General features: G+C 40.1%; 1 protein-coding gene across 1 annotated transcript; it reads left to right on the forward strand.

Annotated features, from left to right (window-relative positions):
• Positions 1-17,898: 17,898 nt before the first annotated feature.
• LOC132038561 (uncharacterized) lies at positions 17,899-21,970 on the forward strand. Its single transcript, XM_059429212.1, has 4 exons — positions 17,899-18,096; positions 18,593-18,730; positions 19,336-19,534; positions 21,924-21,970. Exons 1-4 carry the CDS (start codon positions 17,899-17,901, stop codon positions 21,968-21,970), a joined length of 582 nt encoding a protein of 193 aa, XP_059285195.1.
• Positions 21,971-22,570: the final 600 nt, after the last annotated feature.

Below are 22,570 nucleotides of genomic sequence, written 5' to 3' on the forward strand. Positions count from 1 at the left end.
GCGTCAAAATTTCGTTCGTAGCATGTGCGTAGAGGTTCAAGGTAATGGCCAGTGTATTGCATAGCATTGCATTGCATATCAGTACATTTCATCCACGACATTATATGACACTTTTATTGTTGATTATTGGTGTTGACTGATGAATTATTCTTGTGGTAAAGATCAATTATTTGACTTGACAGAATTGTGGTTTAGTGACTCCACCTAGTCCTATGAGTTGAATAGTTGAGTCTCTATGTGACTTCTGGTTGGTGGAATTCCTTTACTATTGTGATGATCTGACTTGTGACTATGCCTGATTTGGTTAACTGCCTACTTGTTGGTTTCATTCTTCATATATGTGAACTATTGGTCGTCGACCTATGATACCTACTAGTACATAGTGTTTGTACTGCTACTACCTTGCTGTACTCTTTTCTGAGTGCAGAGTTTGCTACAAGTTCCACTTCAGACCTCGCGAGTGATCATCCCGAGGCGCTTAGTACAAGTTTCTAGGGTGAGCTATATTCTGCGATCAGCAGCCCAGAAAACTCTTCTTACGATATCTGTCCATTATTCCGAGACAGTATTTGCAGACTATGTTATTTGACATTCCAGACTTATGTATATTTAGTGGCTCTTGTACTTAGACCAGATTTTGCGGCATTGTAGTATTATTCTACACTTAGTATTTGTTTATATGATTTGAGATTGTTTAGTACTTATATTTTCTTCCGCTTGATTAATTGAATTGTTAAGTAAGGGAAGGGTTCGCCCCAGGGGGATTGTGTGGGTGCCCGCTCGATCTACGAGTTGGGTCGTGATAGGTTGGTATCAGAGCCCTAGGTTACCCGATATTATAAGTACAGGAGCATGTCTAGTAGAGTCTTGCGGATCGGTACGATAAGCTCCGTACTTATCTGCGAGAGGCTATAGGACATTTAGAAAACTTCAAATTCCTTCATTCTTTCGTGCTACTTTATTCAAATTGGTATCTAGGATGTTCTAATTGGTATCTGACTTGACACCTATTCTCTCACAGATGGTGAGGACCCATGCTACTATCGCGAAGGATGAGGTGCCCAAGCCCGCCGTTGGGGCGAAGCACGAGGATGAGGCCGAGCGACATGTCGTAGCCGTGGCAGAGGCCGTGATGCAGCACCAGCCATGGGCAGGGCCCCTGCGGTTGGTTAGAGATGTGCTAGATCCTTATCACCAGAGTCAGAGCATCAGCTTGAGCATGAACCCCGCGATTAGGAAGAGGCTAGGACCGAGAACTTAGACTCGGCCGGGGTGATTTACACTTTGGTGCTTGACGCCATGGTCGTCGGCACTATGTGATAGGATACATGCGGTGGGTCGCCATCCGGCGGCTACTCCGGGAGGGTCGAGGAGACTAGAGTGGGGAGCACGAGACTCCGGCGAGGGGCCGGACTCGAGGGATGCGGCTGCGCTGCTGTAGCTCACGTATCGACCGGATCTGCACTCCCGTATGTTCTGGGCTTTGTTGTTGGCACTAGCGCGGCCGTTGGAGATCAGGAGATGTTTGCCATATTCATTAAGATGGAGCCGCCGAAGTTCTTTGGTACTCCATCTGAGGATGCTTATGAGTTTATAGTTGACAGTCATGAGAGGTTGTACAAGATGGGTATTGTTGATTCGCATGGGGTGGATTATGTATCTTATCAGTTTTGAGGTGACGCTAAGGTGTGATGGAGGTCTTTTGTCGAGTGTCGGCTAGTTGGGTCACCTACGTTGTCTTGGGTTCAGTTTCATCTGGTGTTCTTGGAGAAGTACATCCCCCTTACTCTTAGGGACATGAGGAGACACGAGTTTAACAACCTGGAATAGAGGGGTTTGTCTGTAGCTGAGTACGAGGCCCGATTCCATGCCCTGGCTTGATATGTTGTTTAGTTGATTCTTGCCGAGGCCGAGAGGGTTAGGAGATTGTTCAGAGCATTGATATTCCCGTTGCACTTGGCTTGTCTTTGGCTTGTTGCAATAGGGTCTTCATTCCAGTCCGTGGTGGATCATGCTTTGAGGGTGGAGTCTGCTAGGCTCCAAGCACATGGTGGGGGTAGCGATAAGATAGCCTGTCAGGTTGGCAGTTTCAGTAGTTATGCTTCTAGAGGCGGAGGCCAGTCAGGTAGGACTCATCAGCACTATCCAGGCCATCTCATCCAGTCAGCGCTCTTGGCTTTAGCTAGCAGTCCTTCGAGGGACGAGTGGTGACGATCTTTGAAACGAACATCCGGGGGTTCCTTTTCTAGACACACAGGGCTTGTGGCGATTATGTGGTTCTTCAATTTTTATGTCCCAGCCCCGAGAGGTTTGATGTTATGAGTGTGGCGACTCGAACCACTTTTCTAGAGAGTGTCCCAGGCCTAGATAGAGTGGGGCCCAGTAGGGTTCCAGATTTCAGACTCCCAGGACTCTAGCACCTTCAGCCAGCAGGGGCGGACATTGTAGTAGGAGTGGTGCTTCTACAGGCTGGAGTGGTTCTCATTCTGCTCAAGGTGGCTATCAACACAATAGGGGCAGTTCTCAGGGTTCTAGGGGAAGAGCTCAGTCAGGCCAGAATGGCCGAGGTGATGCGCAGCCCGGTGGCGGATGGGCCTATTGTTATGTCTTCCCTGGTAGACTAGAGGCGGAGGCTTCTGATGCAGTCATCACATGTTACACCCCGTACTTTAGTACTTAAAGTTTCGTCATGAGTTAGTTGGCGAAGATTTAAAAGGCGAGGTTGTCGTCAAGGTCATAAGGGATTATACATGCTCATTCTAAATATATGAGAGCTTAGTATCATTGTTAGTAAATATCGGGAAGGTTGGATTTTAATCGAATCGAAAAAATTAAGTTTGTTGAAACTTTGGAAAAATTTGGTAGAATTCCGGATAGAATTTTTGGGTCAACTTGTGAGGGGAATATCTCGTAGAATATGAGGAGTTACAGAATCCATCACCTATGCATTCATAAGTTCAGAGAGTGTACCTTTCAATAAAATTGACAGAACTGCATTTGCATATCGACGGTGGGAATTATGAACCGTCGAAGATAGACGGTCCGTCGATGTACATCGACAGTCCGTCAACGTATGTGCTTGATGGAAATTTTTTTTTGGAATGTTATATATTGATCCATTTCGTTTTATCCTTCATTATTTCACACACCAACAGACCCTAAATGTCCTAATACTCCCCTCAACCCTTTTCCTAATTCCCTCCCTCATCCAAGTAAGATCCGAGCCCCGAAAACCCGAGCTAGTGAAGGGAAAGTTGTACCTAGGGTTTTATTGAAGTTGTTGAGCTTAGCAGTTGGATTTGGAGTTTGGTTCTTGGAATTCCAGCCCCTTCAAGGTATGTATATGATTCTTATCTTTGCTATTAAGTTGATTACCAAGAGTTTTAGTGATTTAAAGTGAACGAAGTATAGCTATAGAAGTGGTAAGTTAATTGAGTTAAATTAAGATTAGGGGCTGTTTTGGGAGATGTTTTGGCATGGATTCGATTATATTTTGATATGAAAGTATTGACATAAGTTGTTTGTGAAGGAATTCCTTAGTTTAAAGTAAAGGAAAAACATGATATGAAGGGCCTAAACTAGTTTGTTGATGTGGCTGCCTTGAAGGTTGTTTTGATTGGAATTTTGGAGAGATTTCTACTTGTGTATGTTGATGTATATTGTTATTGTTGTTGTTTATGATGTTGTGTATGTTTTGTGCCGTTTGGGAGTTGGATTGGAGTAAGAATTATAGGGGAAAAGCTGCCCGAATTTTATTAAGTTTCATACGTACTTGAAATGGGTAGTAAGGGATGTATATGGCCTAATTGTAATTCATGTTATCTTGGTTGTAGTGTTACAAGCTCAGGAAGTAAGCATTGGACATTAGGTAGACTCCAAGGTTTGTTAAGGCTATCATTTCTTTCATTTTAGCATGATCTTATGATATGAATGAACAAACGAGTAAACGAGCTTCCATATTACTCTACTCTTAGAAGCACTAGGAGTGCCTCAGTCTTTGATAATCCTATACCCCTTTTTATGATTTTTCCTTCTGTTCTTGGGTCTTGAGGTTACGTATATTTGATGATGTTAGTCCAAAAGATGTCTATCGGAGGTAGTACGACCTTATGTCACTTCGAGAGTTCTATTTACTTATTTTACTTATGCATTGCATTCATTCATACATATGCACATTGACCCGTGACCAGAAGGCGTTATATACGCGTATATTATATGTGTACGGGGTATGAGGGAAGGGGATAGGCGTTATATACGCATTACCACCTGATCAGCTGGTGCACAGTGATGATAATGATGATGGCCGCAGAGAGGCCGATAGGACATAAGATATGGATCGGGCTGAACGTTCCTCAGCACTATGACCTATATGTATATACATGATTTTCATAGAGAGCATGCATATCATACGCCCTCAGAGGCATTTTCAGTTATACAGAGTTATACAGATAGTTTCAGATATACAGTTATATAGATGCATTCAGATATACAGATTGACTCTCATGTCACAGACTTCTTTCATGATTCTTGTATATATGATATTTCATGCCTTACATACTCGGTACAACATTTGTACTGACTCCCCTATTGCTCGGGAAGGCTGCGTTTCATGCCGCCGAATCTAACGGATACGGAGGTTGGTGATCCATCTATTAGGATGTCGGCTCGACGGATAAAGTTGAGGCACTTTCCGTTTGTTTCGGAGATGCACAGTCAGCGGTCTTATGTATATATATATAGATATGTTCACATATATGTTTATGGGTATGGCGGGGCCCTGTCCCGGTCACGTTATGTTATGTTTCGTGTAGAGGCTTATAGACAGTTATGAACAGTTAGATAGGGTCCATACTTGAAATTTCTTTTGTCCTACTTGATTGGTTATGATACCTTACCGGCTACGTATAAGCGTATTCGGTATTTTCATACACGTAGGTCGTCCGGAGAGCGGTTGATATATACATGTTCCTGAGTTATTGTGAGTCACATGATAGCCTATCGGCCCTTTTTTGTGTGTTCATATTCATGTCAGATGTATATCAGGTGGTACTTGACTAGTACGGTTAAGTGCCCGTCATGGCCCTCCAGTTTGGGTCGTGACATCACAGGTACCATTTCTGTTTGTCATTGGGTAGCCTCGATTTTATATTATTCGGATTATACCTTCTCATACGTGTCTACCTACTTTTCTACTGGATTGGATATGACTTGTGATATTCTTGATGTGGCCATACGTGTGTCTACTCCGATTGGAGATTCTGTGATAGTAGATCGAGTCTATCGAGCTTGTCTTTTATGGGCTATGAAATGTGGATAGATTTGGTGATCCTTAGTATGGTAGACTTTGATATTATCTTGGGCATGAATTGTTTATCTCCGTACCATGCAATCTTGGACTGTCACGCAAAAACAGTCACATTAGCTATGCCCGGTATTTCGCGTTTCAAATGGAAGGGTACTCCCAGCCCTGCTTCTAAAAGATCATCTCGTACCTCTGAGCGAAGAAGTTAATGGATAGCGGATGTTTAGCTTACTTGGCTCATATTTTTGATACGAGCGTGGATACTCCTTCCTTGTAGTTTGTTTCGATAGTTAGCGAGTTCGCGGAGGTCTTTCCCGCAGACTTGCCTAGTATGCTGCCTGACCGTGATATTAATTTTTGTATTGATTTGGCGCCAGGCACTTGGCCTATTTCCATTCCACCTTCTTAGTATGGCCCCAACTGAGTTGAGAGAGGATCTATTGAGCACGGGTTCATTTGTCCTAGTGTGTCCCATTGGGCTTCTCCCGTACTTTTTGTTAAGAAGAAGGATGGTTATATGTGGATGTGTATCGATTATTGGCAATTGAACAAAGTTAGTATTCAGAACAAGTATCTGATACCCCGCATAAATGACTTATTCGATCACTTCAGGGTGCATTGGTCTTCTCTAAGATCAACTTGTTGTCAGGGTATCATCAGTTGAAGATCCGAGTGGAGTATATTCCGAAGACAGCCTTCAGGACCCGTTATTGTGATTATGAGTTTTTGGTTATGTCGTTCGGGCTTACCAATGCCCCCGTAGCGTTCATGGATTTGATGAATGAGATCTTTAAGCCGTATTTGGATTCGTTTGTGGTTGTGTTCATCGATGACATCTTGGTTTATTCTCGAAGTAAGGAAGAGCATGAGAAGCACTTGAAGATTGTGCTTGGTCTGTTAAAGGAAAAGAAGTTGTATGCCAAGTTTTCTAAGTGTGAGTTTTCGCTCAGTTCAGTGGTATTTCTGGGCCATGTTGTGACTAAGGACGGGATAATGGTTGACCCCAAGAATATTGAGGTTGTTTGAGATTGGGAGAGGCCTACCTCAGTTACAGAGGTTCGTAGTTTCGTGGGCCTTACAAGTTATTATCACCGGTTTGTGAAAGGTTTTTCTTCAATTGCTTCGCACTTGACTTGGTTGACTCAGAATAATGTTCCTTTCCAGTGGTCCGATGAGTGTGAAGAGAGCTTCCAAAAGCTCAAGGATTTGTTGACTTCAGCCCCGATTCTGGCATTACTCGTGGAGGGTAAGGACTTCACCGTGTATTGTGATGCGTCTCGCATCAGTTTAGGTTGTGTGTTGATGCAAGAAGGAAAGGTAATCGCATATGCTTCTAGGCAATTGAAGGTTCATGAGAATAACCACCCCACACATGACTTGGAGTTGGCAGCGATTGTTACACCTCAAAATTTTTGTTTCGCTTCGTTTGCGTTGTAAGTAAACTAACGTAAGCTCGGAGAGGTCATGGAACCCTTATAAGGTTAAGAAATACTCTTAACAAGTGTTAATTAAGTGTCTAAAGGTTCCGGGATCAAGCAAATTGAAGAAAATAAGTTTGTCGAAAATTTAAAAAAAGTCGGCAGAATTTTTGTCAGAAATTTTGGGTCAACTTTAGAGGGGTATATCTCCTAGTATATCAGGAGTTTTTGTTATACCCTGTACTTTGTACGTTGGAATATTCTAAGTTGGTTGCCACGAGTTATGGACAAGACTTTTAATTTTCGATTTTTGTTGATTTTTGTTAAAAGTGCACAAGTTGCATACTCATCTTTTATTGATATGGAGCATTAAGGGTAAATTTGGAATAAAGAAACTAAGGGCTAGAAGTTGGAAAAAAATTTCATGAAGTGGCCAAATGGCCATGTGGGCCGTGGGACCTAGGTGTGGTTCCCACACATGAGTTGGCCAAATAAAATGCATCCAAGCCATGAGTGGGCCATGGACACATGGATGAATTATGTGGGCATATATTAGATGACAAGCAAGACCATAAGTCATTTTTTCATTCTCTAGAAAAATCAAGAAACTTGGAGAACCCAAAGAAGGGGCTGTTCGGCCAACAAGGAGAAAAATGAAGATTAAAGATCTTCATCAAAAAATTATTTTCTTCATGGTATTCTACTAATTGGAAGGTGCTAAACAACATGGAGCAATTGTTAGAGCAAGCAAATCCTTGGTTCATGCAAGCACCAACTCTAGCCAAGTAAAGAACTAAGTGGAAAAAGGTAAGGTTCAATCTCATTTTTCATGTGTTATGAAAGGTTTGTGGATGTTGTAATATGTAGAAATGAATGAAATTCATGAAAATATGGATGTTAAAGTTGAGTAGTGAATGTTGAGGTTTGGCCGTGTGTTGTGTGTGTTGTGTAGAAATGGTGAATTAATTGTATGTAGCATGTTTGAGTGTTGTTATAGTGTGTGGAAATGGATGGAAATCATGAAAATTTTGTGTGTGGATGTTGGCCGTATAGGGGCTGTTTTTGGTAGGTTTTGGCAAATTGATTTTACTTAGTATTTTGGTGGTTGTTGTCATGGATTATGTGATGAGAATGAAGGTATTGAATGATTCGAGTTGAAGTTGTAAGTGTTGTATTGTGGCCGTGTATGTGTGGTGTAAGGTAGAAGTGAAGAACTAATTTCATTTGGTATGTTTAGGATGTTGTGTTGTAGATTCTATGTTGTAAAATGAAGGCTTAATGGTTCAAAGTGAAGTTGAAATCATGTGGGCTGTTTTGGAACCTAATGTGATCTTAATATGGTTTCTTGTATTTTTGAGATTAATGTTGTTACAGTATGGATAGTTAGTATGGTTTATGAATTTGGAAGAAAAGAAATGCGTTGTTGATATTTCTTTGGACTTGGAAGGTTTCGGGTTGCCTTATGTTTTGGTTGAGTTGTTTTGAATAATTTTGTGGATTGTTAGAAATGTTATTGAATCATGTTTGAATGGTATTGGATTGGTATTTGAACGTGTGGGCAATGATGTTGGGTTGATTATATATGTTGATTTGAATGTAATTGGAATGCCGTCGCATTGTGCGAAAAAAGGTTGTTGATGTTAAAGTGCGTTTTGAATTAATGGTTGATATTGTTAGAATGTTTGTTGGTATTGTTGTTGATGAATTTGGCCGAGTTAAATTCTCGGGGTGTTAATTCTGAGGGGAAAAGCTGCCCAAATTTTTGTGAATAAAGTGCGAGCTTAAAATGGGATTCCGAGGTGCCTATGACTAATGTTTGGTGTCTAATGACGTGTTGTAGATTTTGAGAAGCCGAGACTTGAGTTTGGAATAGCTTAAGAATTAATCAAGGTATGTAAAGCTTACCTTTCCTTCTTTTGGCATGTCTTAGATATGGCAAAGTTATGATACGCTACGAGCCTTGGGGGTAATTCTATTCCAAAAATCCGAATATGTTTATGATTGATTTGCTTCTTGATGTTGGCATCCTTAGTGTGGTCAAGCTATAGGCTTGTATGTCTTCGATACGATTGGATTTGAAATACTATGTAAACGGTTTGTTACGAAAAGATTTTATGTCTACAAACGTCGTAACTTTTACGAACGAACCGGATGGCTTTGATAAGCTCGTAAACGATTCTTATTTGTTTCTTGACATTTGTATTCATAACGTAGTCGAATTATGGTCCCTATGTCTTTTGTATGACTAAGTTTCAAAAGTTGTCTAAAAATTTTGTTTTTAAAAGAGTTTTGCTCCTAAATGGTTCCGAAAACTACGAACGGCCGTAACTTTCATATATGGTCTCGGATTGTTGTGAAACGTTCGTGGAGTCTCTATAACGTATAATGACTATGATTTTCATAAATGGGCCGGATTTGGGTTAACGCTCGCCCGTGGGTCTCGCGACTTTCTACGTCTGGTTCTAATGACCTATTTTCGAAAGAACTTGATATGACTACCTTTCCGACCCCCGAATATGATTATATGATTATATATTTATTTGTTGAGTCCGAAATGACGTTTCGTATACTTATGATTCTGATACATACCTATGATTTCTGAAGTTCGGTTTGATATGTTCCCGAGTGATATTCAGAAGAAAATCTGATTTGACTATTGTTTCGATTTTGAGCCCGAGGTTCGTTTGATTATCCTATTGGGTCATTGTAAGTGTTTTGCATTGCATGTGATTTCCCACGATTACGCTCGTGCATTATGTTTTTGCATCCTTCGCGAGTCCGGGCCGGTATGTTATCGTGCGCCGTGTTATATTCCGAAGTATGTGATATGTGATATTGACGTTTGGACTTTTTGACCGCGGTATGTGATATGTGATATTGCCCGTGGACATTTGACCGCGAAGTGCGACATTGACCGCGGTATGTCGGGTTTCGGGTCATGAAATCTTACGGAGTATGATGTGTTATGGCGCCGAGACGGGAGGCGACCATGTTACGTCCGCCGGGTCCCATTGTGGACCGTATGTGTTATGTGATATGGTATGCGATGATTTGATGATATGATAATCTGATATGATATGATATACGATGATATGATGTGATATATGATTACTATGTTGTATATGGATCGGGCCGTATGTTCCTCGGCATTCGGTTAATGTCAGCTCATATGATATGTTTGATTTTCCGTATATACGAGACAGAAATGTTTTTCAAAAGAAAGCGAAGCATTTTGACATTATGATTATCCTATTTGTTTTCTGAACCCCTTATGTGTGATTTGTATGACAGGTGTAAGTACTTTGGTATTCGGGTTATTATGCTCACTTTCTGTACTCCTGACTTCGTTATGATTTCGCTTCTGTATTTAGGCTTTACATACTCGGTACATATTCGTCTGACCTCCTTTTCTTCGGGGGGCGCGTTTCGTACCGCGCGAGTACCCAATGGATAAGTAGGTGATGTTAGCGAGAAGATGTTAGGTTGGATTGGCGAGCTCCATTTCCTCGGAGTCTTCTTACGTCGAAATGCTTTTGTATGGTATACGGAGTTAAGTTAGAGACTTTGCGAACGATGTCGTGTGTGTGATATGTCGGTTTGGTGAGCGATGTAAGCCGATGTATTATTATGCATTATCTTGCGGATTTGTTTGTAATCGGCTATGTAAGCGGTATATCGGTCACGCATTATGTTACGGATTCGTTATGACTAGATTTTATTTGATTTGAAAAAGACGAAAAGTATGATGTTCTTTGAAAATTTTCCTTATGCATTTTGACACGTTTTGCGGGCCCGGTATGATTATGTGTATTGAGACGATTACGGGTTCGCTCGGCCCTAGGTAAGGGTCGGGTGCCCATCACACCCTATCGGATTAAGGGTGTGACACATTGGTATCAGAGCAGTTCGTCCTAGGGGTTGTCTGCAAAGTCTTGTCCTGTCGAGTCTTGTTTATGGTGTGTTGCGCGCCACATTTATAAACAGGAGGCTACGGGGCATCTAGGGTGGTTACTCTTCTTTCACATATGAGATCGTGTCATAGAGCCAAGCTATAGGAAATTGGATTTCTTGCGCTAATCTTTGATTTCAGCAGAATAATAGCAGCGATAGAAGAAAGGGATTGATGATGTTGGAAGTCACAAAGTACACAGGTAAGCAAAGGTATGAAAGATATATGTTGGAAAACATATTGCGGTTGCGATTGAAATACGAGTTAAAGACTAAAGGGGGAAAGTAAACAAGAAAGTGTAACAGGTGCTGTTTGAGTTGGGCATACGAGGTATGTTTATCATTTGTGTACTTTTATTGATGATATTGGGAGCCTGTGTAGGTGCGATATGATATGATATGTATATATATGTATGTTGGCCACCGTGAGGCATTGTTGGTATTTTTTGCGTGCGAGTTTTGAGATAGTAAGAAATATAGAAGAAACTGCGCCGAAATTTTTCCGAAATGAAAAGAGAATGAGATATGTGTTTGTAATACGACTTGAAAGGTCGTGCCGATAATGTAAGAGTGAGATTAAGACAAGAGTAAGAAGGAAAGAAATTGTGATGGATATGAATGTATTGATAAGACAAGTGAGATATTAAGGATAAAGTTGATTAGAAAGGGTAAAAGGTTAAGGAGTGTTACGCTATGAGATCGAATACGAGTGGGACAATATGAATATGATGAAGGTGTTGTGAAAATAAGTAAAGTCTAGAGAGAAAGTGGCCAAGGTTTTGATGCGATCTATGTAGCTAAAATACAAAGGCAAGTGTGAAACGGAAAAACAAGCTATGGAATGAATACGGAAGGGTTTGAGTTAAAGACTAAGAGATGACACGAGATAATGTGCCTAGAATGTTACAAGTTGAGTAAAGTGAAATGAGATTCGACAAGAAGGAAAAGTTTAACCCGAGATCCTTATGATGTTTTATGAGACTAGTTGAACATTCGAGGATGAATGTTCTAAAGGGGGAAAGGATGTTATACCCCGTATTTTGTATGTTGGAATATTCTAAGTTGGTTCCGACGAGTTACGGACAAGACTTTTAATTTTCGGTTTTTGTTGATTTTTGTTAAAAGTGCACAAGTTGCATACTTATCTTTTATTGATATGGAGCATTAAGGGTAAATTTGGAATAAAGAAACTAAGGGCTATAAGTTGGAAAAAAATTTCATGTAGTGGCCAAATGGCCATGTGGGCCGTAGGACCTAGGTGTGGTTCCCACACATGAGTTGGCCAAATAAAATGCATCCAAGCCATGAGTGGGCCATGGACAAATGGATGAATTATGTGGGCATATATTAGATGACAAGCAAGACCATAAGTCATTTTTTCATTCTCTAGAAAAATCAAGAAACTTGGAGAACCCAAAGAAGGAAGGTACATTCGGCCAACAAGGAGAAAAATGAAGATTAAAGATCTTCATCAAAAAATTATTTTCTTCATGGTATTCTACTAATTGGAAGGTGCTAAACAACATGGAGAAATTGTTAGAGCAAGCAAATCCATGGTTCTTGAACCAACTCTAGCCAAGTGAAGAACTAAGTGGAAAAGGTAAGGTTCAATCTCATTTTTCATGTGTTATGAAAGGTTTGTGGATGTTGTAATATGTAGAAATGAATGAAATTCATGAAAATATGGATGTTAAAGTTGAGCCGTGAATGTTGAGGTTTGGCCGTGTGTTGTGTGTGTTGTGTAGAAATGGTGAATTAATTGTATGTAGCATGTTTGAGTGTTGTTATAGTGTGTGGAAATGGATGGAAATCATGAAAATTTTGTGTGTGGATGTTGGCCGTATAGGGGCTGTTTTTGGTAGGTTTTGGCGAATTGATTTTACTTAGTATTTTGGTGGTTGTTGTCAGGGATTATGTGATAAGAATGAAGGTATTGAATGATTCGAGTTGAAGTTGTAAGTGTTGTATTGTGGCCGTGTATGTGTTGTGTAAGGTAGAAATGAAGAACTAATTTCATTTGGTATGTTTAGGATGTTGTGTTGTAGATTCTATGTTGTAAAATGAAGGCTTAATGGTTCAAAGTGAAGTTGAAATCATGTGGGCTGTTTTGGAACCTAATGTGATCTTAATATGGTTTCTTGTATTTTTGAGATTAATGTTGTTACGGTATGGATTGTTAGTATGGTTTATGAATTTGGAAGAAAAAAATGCGTTGTTGATATTTCTTTCGACTTGGAAAGGTTTCGGGTTGCCTTATGTTTTGGTTGAGTTGTTTTGAATAATTTTGTGGATTGTTAGAAATGTTATTGAATCATGTTTGAATGGTTTTGGATTGGTATTTGAACGTGTGGGCAATGATGTTGGGTTGATTATATATGTTGATTTGAACGTAATTGGAATGCCGTCGCATTGTACGAAAAAAGGTTTTTGATGTTAAAGTGCGTTTTGAATTAATGGTTGATATTGTTAGAATGTTTGTTGGTATTGTTGTTGATGAATTTGGCCGAGTTAAATTCTCGGGGTGTTAATTTACGGGGAAATCTTTTGCCCAAATTTTGTGAATAAAGTGCGAGCTTAAAATGGGATTCCGAGGTGCCTATGACTAATGTTTGGTGTCTAATGACGTGTTGTAGATTTTGAGAAGCGAGACTTGAGTTTGGAATAGCTTAAGAAGCAATCAAGGTATGTAAAGCTTACCTTTCCTTCTTTTGGCATGTCTTAGATATGGCTAAGTTATGATACGCTACGAGCCTTGGGGTAATTCTATTCCAAAAATCCGAATATGTTTATGATTCGAGATTTGCTTCTTGATGTTGGCATCCTTAGTGTGGTCAAGCTATAGTATATGTCTTCGATATGATTGGATTTGAAATACTATGTAAACGGTTTGTTAGAAAAGATTTTATGTCGACAAACGTCCGTAACTTTTACGAGACGAAATTAGATGGCTTTGATAAGCTCGTAAACGATTCTTATTTGTTTCTTGACATTTGTATTCATAACGTAGTCGAATTATGGTCCCTATGTATTTTGTATGACTAAGTTTCAAAAGTTGTCTAAAAATTTTGTTTTTAAAAAGAGTTTTGCTCCTAAATGGTTCCGAAAACTACGAACGGTAGTAACTTTCATATATGGTCTCGGATTGTTGTGAAACGTTCGTGGAGGTCTCTATAACGTATAATGACTATGATTTTCATAAATGGGCCCGGATTTGGGTTAACGCTCGCCCGTGGGTCTCGCGACTTTCTACGTCTGGTTCTAATGACCTATTTTCGAAAGAACTTGATATGACTACCTTTCCGACCCCCGAATATGATTATATATTTATCTGTTGAGTCCGAAATGACGTTTCGTATAGTTATGATTCCGATACGTACCTATGATTTCTGAGGTTCGGTTTGATATGTTCATTGATATTCGGAAGAAAATCGATTTGACTATTGTTTCAATTTTGAGCGACGGTTCGTTTGATTATCCTATTGGGTCTTTGTAAGTGTTTTGCATTGCATGTGATTTCCCACGATTACGCTCGTGCATTATGTTTTGCATCCTTCGCCGAGTCCGGGCGGTATGTTATCATGCGCACTGTGTTATATTCCGAAGTATGTGATATGTGATATTGACCGCTGGATTTTTGACCGCGGTATGTGATATGTGATATTGCCCACCGGACATTTGACCGCGGGCTGTGACATTGACCGCTGGACTTTTGACCGCGGTATGTCGGGTTTTGGAGACATGAAATCTTCTGGAGTATGATGTGTTATGGCGCCCGAGACAGGAGGGGCGACCATGTTCTGTCCGCCGGGTCCCATTGTGGACCGTATGTGTTATGTGATATGGTATGCGATGATTTGATGATATGATATACGATGATATGATGTGATATATGATTACTATGTTGTATATGGATCGGGCCGTACGTTCCTCGGCATTCGGTTAATGTCAGCTCATATGATATGTTTGATTTTCCGTATATACGAGACAGAAATGTTTTTCAAAAGAAAGCGAAGCATTTTGACATTATGATTATCCTATTTGTCTTCTGAACCCCTTATGTGTGATTTGTATGACAGGTGTAAGTACTTTGGTATTCGGGTTATTATGCTCACTTTACAGCCTCACGACACGGTAGATTTCACTTTTTGTATTTCCGGCTTTACATATTCAGTACATATTCCGTACTGACCCCCTTTTCTTCGGGGGCTGCGTTTCATGCCGCGCGGTACCCGCGGTGAGTAGGTGATGTTAGCGAGAAGATGTTCGGTTGGATTGGCGAGCTCCGTTTCCTCCCGAGTCTTTGAAACGTCGGAGAATGCTTTTGTATGGTATCTCGGGTTAAGTTAGAGACTTTGCGGACGATGTCGTGTGTGTGATATGTCGGTTTGGTGAGCGGCGCGTAAGCCGATGTATTATTATGCATTATCTTGCGATTTGGTTGTAATCGGCTATGTAAGCCGATATATCAGTACGCATTATGTTACAGATTCGTTATGACTACAGATTTTATTTGATTTGAAAAAGACGAAAAGTATGATGTTCTTTGAAAATTTTCCTTCTGCATTTTGACACGTTTTGCGGGCCCAGTATGATTATGTGTATTATGAAAGTCTGCGGGTTCGCTCGGCCCTAGGTAAGGGTCGGGTGCCCATCACACCCTATCGGATTAAGGGTGTGACAGTTTTGAAGTGAAACGAAAGCCTAAATTGAAGCTCAGAAAGTCTAGTTTCCAACGCAATAAACCGTTTGTCAAAACAACATCGGAGTAGGGAGTTATGGGCATTTCAAGATAAGCCTCTAAGCTGCCTAATGGCTTCCCTGCGGGCCCCACTTGGAAATTCAGTGGAACCGACTTTAAAAGGGTATAAATACCCTATTATTCCCTTTTTTTTCATCATTTACACTTCTTTTGAGTTCTAGACACATGCATTCATTTTTCTTAAACAACATAACCCCTTATCAAGAATTCAACAAGTTTACACCAAACTAGTTCATGAAAAGTGATTGTTCTTATTTCTACATGATGCTGTGGTGAGTTTGGTCTTGAAGAAAGTTGGTGTGGCTAAAGTTCTTCAAGTATAAGGTATGTTCTTCATCCTATCTTTTATGTTGAGTTGATTTTGAAGGTTTAGCATGTCTTAAAAGTGAAAATAGTGATGGAGGAAAGGTCATAAAGTGTTGTGCTATAGTTGTTGAGTTTATGGACTGTTTTGAGCATGTTGCAGCCGTGTTGTTAGGCTAATTTCCATGTATATGGATGGTATCTAATGTTGTTGTGTGTTGATGAGATTATGCCCCTTGATTGGGAAGAAAGGAAGTATATTATTTTTGTATGTTGATAAACATCGTGTGGGATGTTTTATGGAATATTTTGGTATTAATGATGATGATGTTGGTGTTAGTGTTGTTGTTATTGTGTTGGTTGTTGGTATTGTGATTTCGGGCTAGGGATATAAATAGGAGAGATGCTGCCCGAATTTTAGCAGATTCTAATGCGGTTTAATTTGAAGACTTAAGATAAGCATATGACGATAAGCCTAACAGTAGTATGAATTCTCTTGAATGTAGATTTACGAGCTTGGAAGGATAAGCGTTAAGTAGTAGGAGACCAAAAAGGTATGTAAGGCAAAACCCTTTCTTTCTAAAGGCATGACTCTTTTCTTATGAACCCATACATATGTTCCATAATATCCTTATTTCCAAAAAGCTAGAAGTTCATGATTCTCAAAGTTCTTATGATGCTAAAGATAGATGTTTTCTATGATGAAAACGATGATGATGATTCCATTTCTAGAGATTTCAAAGCTTATGGTGTTGATGCTATTATGAGATTATTGAGTTTATTTAAGGATTTTCTTGATTTCATTCATTATTGTTGATCTCAACTTATGATAATTTTTTCTTCAAGGTGAGATATAGCGATGATGATTGTTCCATAATATAAATCGGAGGTTAACGACCTTACGTCACTCCGATAAAGTAGTAGCTTTTATTTGGGCTCTCGTGCATGCTATGAATATAATATATGTATATAACTATTTTGTGATATTACCGAGTCCTATTATTTCATTGTACTTATGCATTACACTCAATCTCAGTCTTCATATATATATATATATATATATATATATATATATATATAGGCACGTTTGACGGGGGGTGACGATGTGGCCTACGTTGTGGCGTTCATGTATATATATAAGGCGCATTTGACGGGGGATGATGATGTGGCCTACGTTTTAGCGTTCATGTATATATATAAGTCGCATTTGACAGGGGGTGATGATGTGGCCTATGTTGTGGCGTTCATGTATATGTATAAGGCACATTTGACAGGGGGTGACGATGTGGCCTATGTTGTGGCGTTCATGTATATATATAAGGCACATTTGACAGGGGGTGATGATGTGGCCTATGTTGTGGCGTTTATATATATATATATATATATATATATATATATATATATATATATATATATATATATACGTATGTTTCACGATATACGATCCTCGAGATTCATTTAGATTCCCGGACTCATTGGCATGTCTCAAATGTTTTTCCATAATTCTTATGTACATGTTGATCTTATGCCTTATATACTCAGTACATTATTCGTACTGACGTCCTTTCTTGTGGACGCTGCATTCATGCCCGCAGATAGACAGGTAGACGGACCAGACAACTTAGGAGCTTCGTCGGTGGGTTTCAAAAGCGCTCCGGTTAGCCGGAGGCTGTGCATTATTAGTACTACTCTTGTGTATATATAAACTTGGGCATGGCGGAGTCGTGCCTCGTCTTCATGGATTCCTGTACTATACATAGGGGCTCGTAGACAGATATGTGTAGCTAGAAGTCCCATATCATAATCTGTTCATATTGTGGTATTATATTTTGGTAGCCTTGTTGGCCTATGTTTATGGACATAGTTACTGATGGTTATATAGCGATGTGTCCTTATCTTGTGATATATGCCCTTACAGATTATGATAACCATGAGCTGTCTTTGTGGCCAACCTAGAAATGATTATGAGATGTATGTTCGGAGGTGTTCGGTAGGTTAGCTCTGGCTGCCCGTCATGGCCCTCTGGTTGGGTCGTGACAGCGATAGTCTTCGCGTTGAAGATTTGAAGGTATTATTTATATGGGGTCCATTGTGAGGTGTTTACTAATCACCGCAGTCTTTAGCATGTGTTCAACCAAAGGGATCTCAATTCGAGGCAGCGTAGATGGATGGAGTTTCTTAAGGATTATGATATCACCATTCTTTATCATCTGAGCAAGGCAAATGTGATAGCTGATGCGTTGAGCCAAAAGGCAGTAAGTATGGGTAGCTTAGCTCGTTTGGTTGTTGAGGAGCGTCCTTTATCCATGGAGGTTCAGACTCTTGCTAATAGCTTTGTGAGATTGGATATTTCTAAATCTGGCAAGGTTCTGGTTTATGTTAAGGCGAGGTCGTCTCTCTTGGAGTAGATTAAGGCCCAGCAGTTTGATGATGTGAAGTTATGTAAGATTCGGGATAAGGTGATGAATAGTGAGGCCAAGGAGGCCATGCTTGATAACAACGGTTTCTTGAGGATTAAGGGGCGCATTTAAGTTCCTCATGTGGGAGAGGCTCACAGTTCTACGGTATTCTATTCATCTGGGTGAAAGAAAGACGTATCATGGTTTGAGGCAACACTATTGGTGGAGTAGGATGAAGAGAGACATTGCAGATTTCATTTCTCAGTGTTTGAATTGCCAGCAAGTTAAGTATGAGCACCAGAAACTAGGTGGTATGCTTCAGAGGATGCCCATTCCCAAGTGGAAGTGGGAGAGGATTGCTATGGACTTCGTGGTTGGTCTTCCGAAGACCTTGGGCAAGTTCGATTCGATTTGGGTTACTATGGATATGTTGACTAAGTCTGCACACTTCATTCCGGTTCAGATGACTTATAATAAAGAGAAGTTGGCGTGGATTTACATTAGAGAGATCGTCCGATTGCATGGGGTGCCATTTCCATCATCTCATATAGAGGCACTCAATTTACTTCCCACTTCTAGAGGACTTTGTAGCAGCAGTTGGGTACTCAGTTGGATCTTAGCACCGCGTTTCATCCACAAACTGATGGTTAGTCTGAGAGGACTATTCAGGTGCTTAAGGACTTGTTGAGAGCTTGTGTTATCGACTTTGGTGGTCATTAGGACCATTTCTTACCATTAATAGAGTTTGCGTATAACAACAGTTATCACTCGAGTATCGACATGGCACCGTTCGAGGCTTTATATGTTAGGAGATATTGTTCTCCGATATGGTGGTTTGATGCTTTCTAGGTGAAACCTTGGGGTACGGATTTGTTAAGAGAGTCCTTGGACAAGGTGAAGTTGATCCAGGAGAAGCTTCTGGCAGCTCAGAGTAGGCAAAAATAATATGTGGAATGAAAGGTTCGGGATCTAGAGTTTATGGTTGGCGAGCAGGTTCTGTTAAAGGTTTCACCCATGAAGGGTGTAATGCGATTTGGGAAGAAGGGCAAGTTGAGCCTAAGGTTTATTGGTCCCTTCGAGGTTCTCCATCGAGTTGGTGAGGTGGCTTATGTGTTGGCTTTACCACCGGGTCTATCAGGTGTTCATCCGGTATTTCATGTTTCCATGTTTAAGAAGTACCATTATGATAGGTCTTATATCATTCAGTGGGATTCAGTGTTGTTCGATCAGAATTTATCCTTTGAGGAGGAGCTAATAGCGATTTTGGATTGGCAAGTGAGAAAGTTGAGGTCTAAGGAGATTTCTTCAGTCAAGGTGCAGTGGAAACACTGTCCTGTTGATGAGGTTACTTGGGAGACCAAGGCAGATATGCGAGAAAGATATCCCCAGCTTTTTACCAACTCAGGTACCTTTCTATCATTTCATTCCTTCTCTATTCAGGGACGAACGATTGTTTAATTGGTATCTGATGTAATGACCCATTTGGTCGTTATGACATTTTTGTCCCATTGACCCTTCTCTTAGCCCCGTTAGAGTGATTTTGACCTGCTGGGATGGGCGACACGGTTCCCGAGGTTATCGGGCAAGTCTTAGAGTGATTTGGGGAAATTAAAGCCTTAAAGCGAAAAATCTTTGACCAATAGTTGACTTTTGGGTAAACGGACCTTTTTTGAAATTCCATTAATTCTATGAGGTCTGGAGGGTTGATTTTGACTTGGTGGGATGTTTGGTTCGGTTCTCGAGGAATTTGAGAGCATTTTGTACCCTTGGTTGGAAACTTGGTTTTGGTTGTTTGGGGGTTGACCGAGTCAAGCTGACCTCCGTTGGGAATTCCAATTTCAGGGTTGAGTTTGCAGCATGTTTTTACATGTGTCTGCATGTTCAGTTTGTACTCGGGAGGTCTAGGGTGGATGTTCAAAAATTCTGGTTTTCTGATGTCCTACTTCAGCGAGTGTGCTTTTGCATTTGCGGGTCCGCCCATGTAGGACTTAGCCCAGAGATGCGAGATGCCTGGTCATTAATGACGTCCGCCTAAGTAGACGAGTATCCGCCGAGGCGGGAGTGCGTGAGAGGATCCTGGTCCGCGGAAGCGGGGATGGCTGAAACAGATTCCCCTTTTATTCCCAATCCATACCACTCTTCATTCATTCACTAAATTGAAACCCTCAAATATTATGCAGGTGATTTACAGAGCTTTGGGGTGATTTCGTCATTGGGTAAGCTCTCTTTTACTTCTTTGTGGTTATTTTATTTATTTAGAAAAGAGTCCATGTAGGTTAAAGGTGTTAATTGGGGAAGATGGGTTTCAAACTCTTTTGCGAATGGTTGAGTCTTAAGCTATGAAAAAAGGTTTATTTGGTGAATCTTGCTTAATATAATCATGAAACCTTGTGAATGACTAGACTCTAAGCTTGAATCTCTATTTTGATGAAGGATTAGATTATGGAAAGTTAGAGTTTCATCCCAAATTGTGATTTTTTTATCTAATGGGGAACTTGATGATTTCTTGAGTCAATTTTGCAATTGGGGAATAGTGTTGAACTTCTAAAATGTTGGGTTACCAATTTTAATCTCGAAATTCCTATTTTGCCCTTGTGGGTCTGATTTTCCTCTTTAAAAGGGATGTTTTCGATTCTATTAGTACTATAGCTTGTTTGATATCGTTAGCCTCGATTTCTTACATGAAGTGTATTATTGAATAGACTTCTATCTTTCGAAAGCTCTTCAGAAGAGCAAGGCGCAAGTCAGATAGTTCGTGGCACCCGGTCGTCATCGAGGTAGGTTACGGTTTACCTTTCGATTAGACTCCAAATACTGAAGCATGTGTAGGATTTGATATTGACAAGGAAAGCATGTTAGGCCTTCGGGTATGGAGTTTGGATTGATTTCAATTAAGTTGGTTCTGTCAGCTGTTGTGTGGGCTTGTCGCCATATTTGTCATGTTGGACTTATCGCCTTATTTCCTATGATTAGGCTTGTTGCTATTCTTTCTATGTTATGTTATATTGCATTCATCTCTCTCTCTGATGTTCCACTTGTCATCATAAAAAGGAAGGATAATGATAAAAGATTGAATTGTGATATGTACTTATGATAAGACACGAATAAGATCCTGCTTATGATTTATTGTTGATATTGATTTCATGCATGTCATACATACTCATTTCATATGATACATTGATGTGAACATGTGACTTTGTACTGATGATGATAAGTGAGAAAAGTGGATCATCCGAGGTTTTGTCGGATTGTGAAAAGAAAAGAAAAGAAAAGGAAAGAAAAGAAATTGTGAACTCGTGAATCCGATGTGCGGTCCGGATGCGAGTAGTGTACATGAACTTCGCGGGTCCCCTATGGGTCATGACTATCATGGCGTCGAAACTTCGTCTGTGGCATGCATGTACATGTTCGAGGTATTGGCCAGTGCGTTGCACAACATTGCATATCATTCCATTTTATCCACAACATCATATGGCACTTTTATTATTGATTCTTGGTGTTGACTGATGAATTATTCTTGTGGTAAAGATCAATTATTTGACTTGACAGAATTGTGGTTTAGTGAATCCACCTAAGCTTATGACTTGAATAGTTGAGTTTCTGTATGACTTCTGGTTGGTGGAATTCCTTTATTATTGTGATGATCTGACTTGTGAGTATGCCTCATTTCCTTAACTGTCTAATTGTTGGTTTTATTCTTCATATATGTGAACTATTTGTTGTCAACCTATGATACCTACCTATACGTAGTGTTTGTACTAATACTACCTTGCTATACTTTTTTCTGAGTGCAGAGTTTGCTACAGGTTCCACTTCAGCACCTCGCGAGTTATCATCCTGAGGCCCTTAGTACGAGTTTCCAGGGTGAGCTATATTCCTAACCAGCAGTCCGAAAAACTTTTCTTATGATATCTGTCCATTGTTCCGAGACTGTATTTTCTAATAATGTTATTTGACATTCCAGACATATGTATATTTAGTGGCTCTTGTACTTAGACCAGCTTTTGGGGCATCGTAGTATTACTCCGTATTTAGTATTTATTTATATGATTTGAGACTGTTTAGTACTTATATTTTCTTCCGTTTGATTAATTGAACTGTTGGGTAAAGGAAGGGTTCGCCCACCAGGGGGATTGTGTGGGTGCCCGCTCGATCCACGGGTTGGGTTGTGACATATTTATCTGCATGTATATAAATGATTGCAAGGGACATAATACATACCTGAAGTGTAGATGACCAGCCATATGCAATTTTTAACATTAATGCCAGTATAATGTGACAATCACTATGTTAGTCCTTTTAGGAGATTATGAACATAATTCAATATAGGACATGCAACTTAATGTACGAGACTGAGTAAAATATTTATTTTGAAAAGCACATAGTCCGATACAACTTTTCTATCAATTTTTAAGGAGTAACGTGCAGCCTTAATAATCAT

Source organism: Lycium ferocissimum, chromosome 11, assembly GCF_029784015.1.
Source record: "Lycium ferocissimum isolate CSIRO_LF1 chromosome 11, AGI_CSIRO_Lferr_CH_V1, whole genome shotgun sequence".
In the NCBI taxonomy this organism is placed as follows: domain Eukaryota; kingdom Viridiplantae; phylum Streptophyta; class Magnoliopsida; order Solanales; family Solanaceae; genus Lycium; species Lycium ferocissimum.